Raw genomic sequence first — 14,550 nt, 5'->3', positions numbered from 1 at the left:
TTTCGAATACTACGTTAAGTTTTTTTTTTATTTTACAAATTTCATTATTTGAAAATTTTTATACAAAAAAAAAATGTAATAAGACATTAGTGATGGAATATATGAAAAAAATAAAATTAAAGATAATAATAAGTAAAAAAAAAAAGAATAATCAAAAGTATATTAACATATAGGTAATAAAATGAATTGAAGAAAAAAAAACTACATTTTAGAGAAACTAAATAAAATAACTTGTACTCTATAAGTCAGAAATTCATAAAATAAATTACTTTTAAGTTAAGGTATGTTCCTAAATATTTCTACGATAATTAAATTAATTTAAAATTTAATAAAAACAAATAATAATTAATTTTCTGATTTAACCAAACATAATATAATTTTATTTTTTTACTTTTTCATTTTCATTTTCATGCATTATGATGACAACGTGTATTACCAATTAGATAGGTCAAAATATTATATTAGTGTTGATTGAGTTACTGGATTAATAATCGAATTATATATATATATATATATATATATATATATATATATATATATATATATATATATATATATATATATATATATATATATATATATATATATATATATATATATATATAATGAATTAGGCTTGATTATGTTTTAATTATGTGGTATTTTGAATTGAGTTTTATAAAAAAAATCTGTTTATTGGATATTTTAAGTTTTTATAATTTTGATTGATATATAAATTTATAAAAAAAAAGTTAAATAAATAACACGTAAATCTCTCATCACTTAGCCCCTATTCACTTATATGAGTTAAGTAATACTAAGTGCACGTAACAAATCTTCTGTAATACACTTTATACACTAAACAATAGTATTTTTAGCTACTGCAATTGAAATCTAATACCATCACACCAAGTAAAATTTATCAAATCATATATTCAATTTGAATGCATTCTCACACACTAAAATATTATTATATACAAATTACATATTTTATTAATTGCTTAAATTCATTCTCAAATTGCTTACATTAAAACCCATTAAATGATTCTTATTCAAGTCTAACCTAAAGATTTCATTTCATTTTATATATATATATATATATATATATATATATATATATATAATTTGTTAACTTCCCTAAGCTCTTTATTCAATTGATACATATTGTTAAGATGTACCAAATTTTGACAGATAAGAATATTTTCATATATTATAAATTCTATATTTTAAGTTTAAGAGTATTTGAAAAATTTTCATTTTCAAAATTAAAAAACAAAAAAAAATCCCAAATCCTTATTCAATTGTAATCTATTTAAACCCTTGCTCAAAAAATAAAAAATAAATATATATATATATATATATATATATATATATATATATATATATATATATATATATATATATATATATATATATATATATATATATATATATATATATAAATAAACTCAATTGTAATCTATTTAAAGGCAAAAGTCGACCCATAATCCATTTTGTAAATACCATTTCTATTCTATATTATTACACAATCCACCGTATCTTATAATTGACAATTCTATTTAATTATTTTAACTTATACTTATTTCATACTTATGATAAAGTTGTATTGAAAATGTGAAATTATTAAGATTTTATATTTCATAAATAATAAATATTTTTATTAAAATTGATTGTGATTTGTAATAATCGTAAAATAAGAAATAAATAATTGTTTAGCAACATTTAACTTGAATTTTCTTTTTCACAAATAATTAGTTGGCACGAATATTATCTGTAGTTAACTTTGTGAAAAAAATAAAAATAAAAAGACAAGTGCGTCATCGGTGATGTCATTAAATAATTATAAGTTCTTCTTTATTTATTTTAAAGGTATATGAAAAATGGATTTAAAAATGCATTAATTTTTGTAAAAGATTTCAAAATGGATATACAACTTAAGTTTAGTAAAAAAAAACATATAAAGTGTAGAAAGACATAATCATTTTGTAAAAATGTTGAAAATAAAATTTTAAAATCTTCTTAACAATAATTTATAATAGATTAATTTCTATACATAGATAAAACAATTATCACGATTTGAACCATTTAAATTATATGAATATATTTTTATTTAATATTAAAAAATCAAAGCCACTAAATAATATAGTTTTAAAAAAAATGGGATATTGATAAATTACATTTATTTCCAGAATTAAACAGATTAGAAAATAATAGATCAATTTACCTTTTTAATCAAATAAGAATAAATTATTTTCTAAATACATATAGAGTTCATATAATAGTTTTAACGATTCCTTTGCTTTAAAAGTAATAAAATTTTCAAAACAATAATTAATGAAAACTTAAAATTTAAATAGAATTACAATAAACTATCTTATGACTTAAAACAACTCATTCTTTGAAAAAGGTTTCAAAATCAATCTTAAGCCATTTTTGGTGAATCAATGATAATTTTGGATGAATTAGTCTATTTTAACTTTCTAATTATGGATTATTTTTGTCTTTATTATTTCAATCACAACTCCAACATTGAAAGTGATACCCTACCAACCTAGATGGTTCTGAAATTGTTCAAATTGCTCAACTATTTGTTTCTATCTCAATATTGTTATTCTATATTATTTTAAAATACAATATAAAATCATGTTCATACATGCTTTCATGAAATTAGGAATAAAAAAAGTTAAATTAGTACATCTAAATTTATTCATTTAATCATTTATTAGTTATTAAAATGTTTTTATAAAACTGAATACATATGAGTTTATTTGACTTAACTGTAGAGTGGTTTTTGACTCTTCAGAATCTAAGAAAAAAAATAATTATAAATGTATTGGTTGAAGGTTGAACAAAGCTTTTTCTTTATCTCGTGAGGCTTTCAAGCTACTTCAGATGTATTTAATATTTTATATAACCTATTTTAAATAATAACGAAATTGGTATAATAAAAATCATTATCCACAGTTTGATGTATCGACCGTCGTAGAAAACATGGTCAAAACTTTGACCAATTACTTATTTTGATGTTTGATTTTCAATTACTTGAGATGTAGGGAACCAGGAATATTAACGTGTTATAATTCTGACTCGGCACTTACAAGGAAAAAATCTTTATATAAATTAATATTTATAACATAACCAATTTCTACAGTATTTTATAAAAGGGGAAAAAGCCACTGTTATTTATCAAAGAAGAAAATAATTAAAGATTAATATTATGTCTAATTTACTTCTTCTTAAGAAAATGGGCATGTCGTTCCCTAACTTACTTTTAATTTTAAATTGTTTTAAAAAACTATTCATATGTTTATTATTGCTATTTTCGTCTTCGATGTATTTTTTAACTTTAATTATATAAATTAATATGTTTTTGCTGCATTTTTCTCTGAAGTTTTCTATGATTCTAATAACAAATTCAATAATCTATTTTTATTAAAAAAATTCAATACAAAAGCAAATTTTGACCAAGTGAATTTTCTCAACTTAGCCTAAGATATTCTTTGTTGGTAAAATAATAGGTAAGATGTTGTTGAGTAGTATATGTTCTCTTGGCTTGGAATAAAAGATAGATAGAAGAAAAGTGTTGGCATTGCCATCTCTTAGAAGGTTGATTTTGACCATTTACAATCCTTTTTTTACTTTATACTAAATAACTAAAGTGTGCAATTGATATATGTGTGCATTGTAACACTTAGATTTTTCTTTGGAGGTAATTTTTAAAATAATAAAAATAAAAACTTTACAAAAATATTATAAATATTCATTATTTATTTTATTAAAATTCTATTTTTTTAAAAAAACTTCATTCTCTTTAAAATATTTTTAAAATTCCAAAATTTGAAATTATTTATTTTAAAATTAAATTATATCACGAAGAAGATAATAACTAGTGAATTAAGGTGGTCAGTTACTTTTTTTTTCATAGTAAGAGTTTTAATCTTTACTATAGATTTAACTATATTTTTAGATTTTGATTAGGGAGAAGGGTTAATAATTTAGAGTTTTGAAAGTTTTAGTAACATAATGAGCTTCTAAAATAAGAAAAAAATATTCATCTCCTAATTTATGGTAATAAATTATTCTTCAAATTGCAACAACTCTTTATGTGTACTGGTTTTGAAATATATGAAGTCATACAACTACGTAATATCATACAAGTAATAATGCGATTGTTTAAGCATTGAGAAGATAAATGTGTTTAATGTTTTTTGAATATATTAGACTTTACCAATATCATCATTCAAGCATTGAGATGATAGTTTCTTAAGAGATGAATGAACATTTAAGTGACAAAGTGATCAAGTTATCTCTCTTTCCTTTGGAGAGAGTAACTAAAGAAATAAATGGTTGTTTGAGTAAAAGAGAGAGACCATATAGACTCTCTCCTCTTTGGAGTTGGTAAGAAATATGTGATCGTTTGAGTAAAAAAGTTTTCCTCTGTTTAAGAAATATAAGGCTCTTTAAACGATAAATATTTAAGTGACATGTAATTGATGGTGATATGTATGTTTAATAAAGTAATTCTTTTAAATTTATTATAAGAATTCTATTCTTGGGTGATATTCTAACCTCACCCATAAAAAGAGGTTAGAATATCATACATATAACACAATATACACCATACAAATTCTTGCATTTCATCATCATATTCTATAGTATGTGTGTATTAAACCTAACTCAACCCCACAAAACCTGCTTGTAAGGTGAAGTTTACACCTCACTTATATATTATAAATTGGTCTCATCTCTAGTCGATGTGAGACTTCCAACATATATTTTAAGGGTGTGTTGTGGCCTTTTAAGGGTGTGTGGTGAAAACCATAAGATGATATTATGTCCTAAGGTTGTAATATCAAGCATGAAACTCATTATGAAATAGTTAAAATTATGATGACATACATTGAAATATGAGGTGATGGTAAGCCGAATAAGGTTTCTGTAGTAGACTATATTACAAAGTAGGTGCAACTATAGTGATATGAAATGAATGAGGTTTGTCCAGTAGACTATTACAAAGTATGTGCAATCATACTCAGAAAAAATTCAGGATCAAATTTTAATATTGTAAATGTTAATATTTGGTAGGACATATTTAATATAAATATTTTGAGAAACATCAAGCATGATAAAATAGTTTAAATCATTTGTAATTAAGAAATTTTGTATTTTTTTATAAAAGTTATTCAATAATATTTTCTTGTGACGTTTTATCGTATGTGAATGTGGTTTGACTAATATAAGTGTGGTTAGAAATTTAAAGTTAATAGAAAGTTTTACATGAAATAAAAATGAATAAAAGGAACAACATATAAAAAAAATACAATAACTTATTGTTCTAAGATTTTGGGTTTAAGATAGTATCCCATATCTTTATGATTTGTTCATCACTGATTTATATCAAATTTTTTGGATATCTCTTTTTAAAAAACCTAATAGTGATATAACAGTCTATGATTATCTTAATACCAGTTCAAACATGTATATACCATAGGTAAAAAATTGTAAAGTTTAAAGATTCTTTATATATAAAATTTTCCATTTCAAAAAAGCACGTTCCATTAGAGCATAACAGTGATGCAACTTGGACAAATAATTTAGATGACAAATTAGATTTTTTATATAAGAGTTAATTTTCTAATTAAAAAAATCTTCATTTCGTTTCCTCAAAACAAATATACATAATAGTAGAATAAAAAAATAGAACTGTTATAATAAATTTTAAAAAATTACAATAAAATAAATTAATTCAAATCATAATCAGTAATCACAATTTCAAATCAATACAAATATTAATAAAATATTTCAATTAATTATAATAAATGACTTTAAAAGTAACATACATATCAATAAAATATTTGTAATATAATTCATTGTAATTGTAGTCAATATGGCTTTCTTGTTATTTTTTTTTAAAGAAGTCGTAATTCTCTTCTTCAATTTGGCATTTGTTTTTTCTGCACTTTTAACAAAACTAACTAAATTACGTCTTTTTCACCTTTCCAAACAACATAAGTTTTTCCGGTAACCAAACAGAACGTTAACAAAGTTTTTTTTAGAACATAAAATAATAAAATCGAATTTAATATTACTCCTGACGGAGCTAGTTTTTGAGTTTGGAAGAAACAAATGATAAAAAAAATTATTTAATAAGTATATAAATTAAAAAATGTACGAAAAATATTTATAATTATGTGTTTAAAACCATTTGAGGATACATTTAGAAAATGTATTTACATAAAAAATAATTAAATATTTTAAAATATAATATTACAAGTTACTGGCTTCACGTTTCACTAAGAATGTTCCTAAATTTATAATTTAGATTGATATACACAAATTATATTTGGTGAAAACTTTCTTTCACTGGTGCTATAAAAGTCTACTATATCAAAATAATAACGAATAAAAAATACTTTCAACTTTTCAAATAACACATGAAAAGAATGGTATGCTTCTTTGCTACAGAGTAAAAGAAAAAAAATCATAATTAAATGAGATAATATCTGTCGATGTGTCTGAATAAGTTAATTTCATACAATTATACTACAATATTTTGTCAAAAATAAAATCTTCAAATGGCCGCTATAAAAATATAACAATTTTCCAACTATAACGAACATCATTAATTGTATTAATTTTCGTAAATCAAAATCATAAAAATAATATCATATATATATATATATATATATATATATATATATATATATATATATATATATATATATATATATAGATAGATATGGAGAAAGGTCAAAGGACCCAATGTTGAAGTTTCAGATTTTAGCTTTTACACGTGCTTTCATGATATTCGATAAGAAAAAGACGCGTAAACCCCAATATTAATTGTCTTTTTCGGAAAATTATTTTTGCACAAGTGTTAAAAATTATATTGTAATATATATATATATATATATATATATATATATATATATATATATATATATATATATATATATATATATATATATATAATTAAAACTAACCATTTCTAAAACTTCTATAATTTCTTAACAATATGTATGTTTTTTAATATTAATATATGTATTTTAATTTTGTAATAAAATAATTAATAATTATTTTCCTAACCTTCGTATAAAAAATTATTTAATAAATTGTTTCCATCAACAACAAGTTAAAAATATAATCTTTAAAATGAGAACTATAATTCTTTTTTTCTATCCCATGCATATTGATTTTGTCAAGATAAAACAAAACAATTATGACAATAAAACTCATTCTATGATCATAAAAAACAGTTTTACAGGCAAGGCTCGAATTTGAAATAACTAATTAAATTATAATAATATTTTATACTGATTAAGTTCATGCACAAGTTAATTGGGTTTCTTATCCTTTTTTTTTTAAGTTCAATATTAGATAAGTTAGCTGAGAAAAATGATATTCTAAATTAGTTTGGTCTTCCTTAATTTTTTTATATGTTTTGGTTATCTTATTTTAAGTTCTTTGCATTAGTAAAAGTTAATCACTTTGTAACTATATTGCTTGAAATTCTAGCAATTTCCATGTAAGAAAAATTATTTTAAACTTGATTGTTGAATCGTGTATGATGGTTAGTATTTGTGATATTGTAATTGATACATTAGAAGTTAGATTAGATGAGTATTAATGATCTCATATTTTTTAACTAGTTAGTAACTTAGAAAGTTCAAGATGAGTATTGGTAGTTATTTTTAAGGTTTAATTACTTTATTTTTATTTTGGTTAAAAAGTTTTTAAGTTGATGTAAATTAATATTTTGTTTCAACTATGTTTTAATTTTTGAAAAAGTATCTCAATTAAGTATTAAAGAAAAAAATACTAACAACGTTAACAATATGTCATTTGTTAATTTATGATTTAAAAAATATATATATATTTTGTTGTCCAGGTTCCTAGTACGATAATGATATGTGTTAATGTAGATATCAAGTGTTATTGTTTTAATTTTAATTTAGTTCTTATATATATTTATTTGATTCAATTTAATTTCAATTCTTTCTCAAGACGATGATTATTGTCTTTCTCCAAATTGAAACCAAACTTATTATTTGTATAAATGTTACATTGATATTTTTTATTAAAAATGACTTTTTAACATATTACATTATTATATATTAGTAATCTATTTTAAGATTAAAACTAATTTAAGTATAAATATTTTTACAAAAAAAAGTATTTAAAAATAATATATTATTAATCCATTTTTTATAAAAATAAATTAATTAATATAAATAATATATTTAGTCCTCTTTTAATTGAAACCAAATTTATTATTTGTATAAATGTTATATTAATATTTATATTAAAATTTATTACAAATAAACATGATTAGTAAAACATGTGTTAATAATATATAATAATGTAATATATTAAAAAGTCACTACTTTTAATAATCAAAACATCAGGATAACACAAGTAATAAAATTAGTTTCAATTTGGAATTGAACAATATAGTGACATGTGTCACACTAGGGACTCGACACGTGAACAACAAAAAATGAAACAAAAATTACATATTGATACATGACATGTTGTTAATGTTATTAGTATTTTTTAAACAAATCTAATTTAGACACTTTTTCAAAATTTAAGATGCAATTGAAATACAAAGTTATTCGGATATCAAGTTAAAACTTTTTAACCAAAGTGAAGATCAAATAAGTAATTAAATCTATTTTTTGATAAGTATACATTCCACTGATTTAAAAAATATGCTTTGATAAGATAGTTAGATGGTTAGTTTTTGTTCCTAAATGAGTTATAACTTTGTTGCATAATTTTTTTTAACAAGAAGTTGTTGTTTGAGTTTATCACTTAAACGTTCACAAAATATTGAAAGAATATGGATTCTTATTTAAACGACATTACATAATTTGAGCAAGAAGAATCTAATAATATCTTTTTTATTGTTTATTGTTAAGGAAATAGTCACTCAAACAATGCTATTATATCAAATTCTTAATTTAAATCAAATATTAATTTATGAAAACAATGTGATTAACAAAAGTCTTCTAATACGTCTTTAAGTTATTCTTTTTGTGTTGATCTATAGTGGAAGTGATAATAAATATAATTAATTAAAGTAAATCTTAAAGTAAATGAAAATATTTTGAGTTGTTTGTACTAACAAATACATTAGATTTTGTTTATAATAATTTATCTTTCTCTTATCATATTCAAAAATTGTTATAATCATATTTTATATATAAACAATATATATAGATGTTGTATTATATTGTGTTGTCTGATGATCAATGAAAATAAATAAAACATAACAGTTAAGAATTGCATTTAAAATATTTGACTCTTTAAAAGTAAATAAATATATAAAGTAAAAAAATGATGTATTTATTATTCATTCAGAGTCAAATAGATTATAAGTTATAATTTAAATATGTTTTTATTTTCCAGTTCAAAATAACTTATTTGGTTTTTTTCATGAGAGTAGGCATATATATAATAAATTATGCAATTAATCTTACCAGTTGACTTTTGTTTAATAACTACACAGCTGTTATTACAAATTCTTAATTGACTCAACTTTTTTTGTTAATTGGAATATGAGAAGTGATATTTTAAATATTCATAAAGAAAGTAATTGAAGTGTAGAAAAAAAAATATTTGTATTGGCAGAGAAGAAAGGGAATATTAGAATAATAAAATGAGATGGTGAAAAAAAGTTGAAGCATTGGAAGGCAATGGAGGAAGAGGAAAGTGGAAAAGAAAGGTATCTGATTCGTTTGGAGAGAAAAACAAGGAAAGTGAGGAAGTAAGAGTAGACTCAGTCAATTTGTAAATTTCTAAAAAATCCAAACTCATCATTCATTCATTCATTCCAATCTTAGACACGCACGAGGCAATCTTTTTCCTTTCTCTTCTCTTCTATTCTCCGATAATATTATTGTTTTTTAGTTTAACTAAACAATGGTAATAATTATAATATTGTTTTTTTTCATTTTTTCAGTTTTTAACCTTCTTTGCCGTACCACAAAGTGGTGGGTGTGGGTAGGTATTCCTGTGGATGCACAGTGCAGACTGAACAAACAAACACAGCGAAGATCCCTATGAAAATTGTTTCGATTTCTGGATCAAGCTCCAATTTTGAAGATAACCAAGGTCAGCAAACATCCCATGTTTTCCTTCTCCTCTCTGCTTCTTCTCTCTTTTCTACGTTTCATTCTCCAAAATCCATGTTTTTTTCTTCTCTTTCCTAGTTCCTCTTTTGTTTCTCTCTTGGATTCGCCATAACTGGTCCTGATTTGTGTGCTTTCAGATACCCTTTCCACCCAATTGAAGTAAAACTCATCCGTTCATTTCAGAATTGTTTGTTCCGTAAGAAAGGAATCTGCTTGAGATTAGCTGTGGGAATTGGGGAAAGGTGGGAAATGGATGGGGGAGAGGATCAGTTTTATGATACTCGTGAGGAATTGTGCTCTGTCTCTGATGGGGGTTCGGATTGTTCAGAGTCAGATGAATCTAGTTCTGGTAATTACGGACATGTTACTAGGCACAAGGTTTGGGCAAAGGACCTTGGAAGTGTTAAGCAGAGACGCCAGAATTTCTTGAGATGGATGGGTTTGGAGTCTGATTTGAATTATTCAACGAAGGGAGTGGAGTTTCAAGATCAACCTTGTGGAATTGACCGAATCACTGCTACAAGTGGGGCGGTTTTGAGGACTTCTCTTGCTGTTGAGGAGGGTCTTCCCTCTACCTCAAACCAGATTGTGTTGGATTCCTTGTCTGGTGAGGCTTCGGGTTCCCGAGAAAATCGCGAGAATTCGGCGTGTATGATAAGGAATTTGGATGATGGAACACAGTATATCGTGGATAAGCTGGGTCAGGATGGAACTCTTAGTACACTGCGTGTTTTGGGTTCGAACCAATTGATTAGCTTGGAGGAGTTTCAGAGAAATACTGGGCCTTCATCGATGGTTCGCAGACATTTGCAGAGAGATGCTGAAAACACAAGGTTGTTAGGAGTTGGAAAAAGAAAAATGAAGAGGGGTTGGCTAAAGAAACTGGATTCTATTGCTTGTTTTGTTAATAATCACGGGCTTGATGAAACTAAGTGCAAAGACTGTGATTCAGTGGATGGAAGTGGGATACAAAGAGTTCGAGTTCATTCTTATAGGAAGCGGTTTAAGGAGCTTTCCTCCCTTTACACGGAACAGGAGTTTAAAGCACATAAGGGTGTTATTTTGACAATGAAATTCAGCCTTGATGGAAAGTATCTGGCTAGTGGTGGTGAAGATGGCATGGTACGTGTGTGGAAGGTGGTTGAGGATGAGAGATCAAGTGAACTGGACATTGTGGACAATGATCCATCAAATATATATTTCAAAATAAATAATTTTTCATGTATTGCTCCCCTTGGTGTAGATAAAGAAAAATTAGTCAAAACGGAGAAGTTGAGAAGATCCCCTGAAGCAACCTGTGTGATTATGCCACCAAGGACCTTCCGTATATCGGCAAAACCTTTGCACGAATTCCAAGGTCACAGTGGTGACATTTTGGACCTTGCTTGGTCCAAAAGAGGGGTTAGTTTCTCCCATAGAAAGCAACCTATTATTTATCTTCTTATATTTTGCGCTATCTTTAAACTTGCATATTACTTTTCTATGAAATTGAACTTACTGTCGTTTATATTCTTCTTTATATGTTGCAGTTTCTACTGTCATCCTCTGTTGATAAGACAGTGCGCCTATGGCATGTGGGAATTGATAGATGTCTTAGAGTTTTTCCACACAATAATTATGGTGAGTCTGTATTCTCTTGGCGTAGTTATGTATGTTGATACATGATTTGCAAAATACTGGTTGTTCTGTAATGTGTTTCTCTAAATTTTTCATATTTTTGCTGAATAACGGTTTCTTACGTTTGCCTTTGATGCAGTGACATGCGTCAATTTCAACCCCATCAATGATAATTTTTTCATCAGTGGCTCAATTGATGGAAAAGTGCGCATCTGGGAAGTTGTTCACAGTAGGGTTAGTGATTACATTGATATCAGAGAGATAGTCACAGCCGTGTGCTTCCGCCCTGATGGAAAGGTCTGTTTCACTATACATTTAACGGTGAAAGTTTGTGCGGGAAAATATGTTCTGCTTTGTTCCTCAAATTTGTTTTCTTTTATTCTTCCAGGGCACAATTGTGGGTACCATGGCAGGCAATTGCCGTTTCTACGATATCCAAGGTATGCACGTATTTGGCTCGATAACTGTTTGGATCTCCACGTATTGTGATCTTTAGCCACCTAAACAGAGAAACATAAATGGCTTCATGAAAGCATATTCAGGTTATTGGTTTGTTGGTTCATGTGTACATTTAGTGTCAGTGATATTAGTTGTATATTGCTCTTTGTTCTGTATATATACGCCTTGTTCTTAGGCCTGCAGGTCAATTTTACTTTGAGTAGCTCCATTATATTGAGGATTGGATAAACATATTTTGTTGATGTCCCTTTTTCCTGGATGTGCTTTTATTTTTTTATCCCTTTTAAGGATTAATTATCCTCCTTCCCCTTTGTTGTGTTTTTCTCCCAGCCTTAATACATCTCTTTTCTTACAAAAAAATAAAATAAAATTATGAACTTACACTGTTTGGACAAAAAACTATGAGGTCGATGTGCATATGGTCAAACTTTGGATTACTATTTGATTATTTTGATGTTATAATCTGCCTGTAGTATATAGAACAGAGTCCACAACCAATGATCTCACAAAGGATTATGAATAGCAGCATTTAACAATCTTCATATTGTTGAATTCTCTTGTCTAGATAAACATCTGCAATTGGATGCTCAGTTGTGTTTACGAGGAAAGAAGAAGACATCAGGGAAAAGGATCACTGGCTTTCAGGTTGTTTACTTCTCTCACTCTTTTTCTAGTTTGAAAAATGCTTTTCTAGGACACCCTATACAAAATTATTGAATGCTGATCATTAATCACATCATATATGATTAATTTTTGCAGTTTTCACCTACTGACCCAAGCAAATTATTGGTTGCGTCTGCTGATTCACATGTCTGTATACTTTCTGGAGATGACATAATCTACAAATTCAAGGGTAGGTTTCCACATGTTTTCCTTATCTGAAAACTCTTTCTGAAGTGCATCCCATCCCTAAGCCTGATTCCTCTCTTGCTAGATCTTTTTAAGTAGGACAAAGCTTACATGCATAGAAACTCGTAGTGCTGTTCTGGAATAAAAATTAGAGTTTTATATCACTAATCTGCATATTAAGGTTTGCATTAAATATCAACTTACGTTACCAAGGTAGAGCTCCTATTCAAATTGGAGAACAGCACCAAAAACACTCAAAGAGCTGAAATCCCATCTACATTTCTTCCTTTTTAAGTATCAGAAGCAAGCACTACTACATTGTTGTATTTAGGAAATATAGTACATAAATTATTACTTATTCCTCTTCTTTGCCTGCAGGCTTAAGAAGTGCAGGTCAGATGAATGCTTCCTTCACCACTGATGGGAAACATATCATCTCCGTAAGTGAGGATTCGAATGTATGTATCTGGAATTACAATGGCCATGATAGGAGTAATTCCAAAGCAAAGAAAATTTGGTCTTCAGAGAGTTTTCTCTCCCACAACGCAGCAATCGCTGTTCCTTGGTGTGGCATTGAGTCAATCCCAGGAACACTCTTATCGCCATCACTAGGAGGGGATGCAAATCAGAAGTGTTCTCTGCCTTCGCCGGATTGTTTCTTCTTGAGTCGGGGATTTCTGTCAGAGTGGATCCCAAAGGTTTCTGCAACTTGGCCTGAGGAGACACTTGTGGACTCATGTCAAACACAAACTGTGGTTTCTCCTACAATGTGTAAATCAGAGTACAAGTTCTTGAGAAGTGCTTGCAAGGGAATGTCTAATTCCCACTTGTGGGGCCAAGTAATTGTGACAGCAGGATGGGATGGATACATAAGAGTGTACCAGAATTATGGATTACCTGTTCGTGGCTGAAACCAAGGTTTAGGCTCATTTTCTGGGGCACTCCAAGGTTAGTTGCTATGCTCACATAGCAATATAGGGTTCTTGCATACAGTGGAATTTGCTACAATGCAAAGATTTTCATTGTTTTCAAGTGTAGTAGTATAGCAGCCATGGCAATACTTCAGTACCTGATTGGAGATTGCCTTCACATGATAGTATTCTTTATACCAAGTCAATATCAATTATATGATTCTTTAATTTTTAAGGACTGTTGGTTAAGAGAATTGTAAGTTTCATTTTTGCTGATGGTCCTAGTCGAGTTGTTGTAATTCATGACCATGTGTATATACAGAGGATTCTATCTTAATTTATACAAGAATTTTTGCTTACAGAACCTGAATTCAGGAAATGCAAAATGACTTTGTGCATGCATAAATAAATAGCCAGAATGAAAAAATATTGTTCATTTTGAACCAAGATTTTTGATATCATTCTAAAAAGTCTCTTACTAATAAAATTATCTTATGTGTATATAAATATATGTTCATTTCTTATTTTTATCTGATGTAGACTTTGTTTTATCCTATAACTTGATCATTTATCTTAATTTTTATTTGAAAAATCATCAT

At 26.6% G+C, this 14,550-nt stretch overlaps 1 protein-coding gene across 1 annotated transcript; it reads left to right on the top strand.

Moving 5' to 3' along the window:
• The first annotated feature begins 9,899 nt into the window (after nucleotides 1–9,899).
• On the top strand, nucleotides 9,900–14,312 carry LOC108322954 (uncharacterized). The gene is made up of 8 exons (XM_017555270.2): nucleotides 9,900–10,095; nucleotides 10,253–11,516; nucleotides 11,645–11,735; nucleotides 11,872–12,029; nucleotides 12,121–12,172; nucleotides 12,757–12,836; nucleotides 12,951–13,044; nucleotides 13,419–14,312. Exons 2-8 carry the CDS (start codon nucleotides 10,365–10,367, stop codon nucleotides 13,949–13,951), a joined length of 2,160 nt encoding a protein of 719 aa, XP_017410759.1. The 5' UTR covers nucleotides 9,900–10,095; nucleotides 10,253–10,364; the 3' UTR covers nucleotides 13,952–14,312.
• The last annotated feature ends 238 nt before the right edge of the window (nucleotides 14,313–14,550 follow it).

Source organism: Vigna angularis, chromosome 1 (assembly GCF_016808095.1).
Source record: "Vigna angularis cultivar LongXiaoDou No.4 chromosome 1, ASM1680809v1, whole genome shotgun sequence".
NCBI classification, from domain to species: domain Eukaryota; kingdom Viridiplantae; phylum Streptophyta; class Magnoliopsida; order Fabales; family Fabaceae; genus Vigna; species Vigna angularis.
The sequence above is the reverse complement of the archived record's forward strand: the minus strand, read 5'-3'. Positions and strand labels throughout refer to the sequence as shown.

Excerpts from the sequence above, each read along its gene's own strand:
- LOC108322954 (XM_017555270.2), top strand. The coding sequence starts at position 10,365 with ATGGATGGGGGAGAGGATCAGTTTTATGATACTCGTGAGGAATTGTGC. Across the intron at positions 11,517-11,644 it reads TTGCTTGGTCCAAAAGAGGG|TTTCTACTGTCATCCTCTGT; the intron begins GTTAGTTTCTCC and ends TATATGTTGCAG. Across the intron at positions 12,173-12,756 it reads CCGTTTCTACGATATCCAAG|ATAAACATCTGCAATTGGAT; the intron begins GTATGCACGTAT and ends TCTCTTGTCTAG.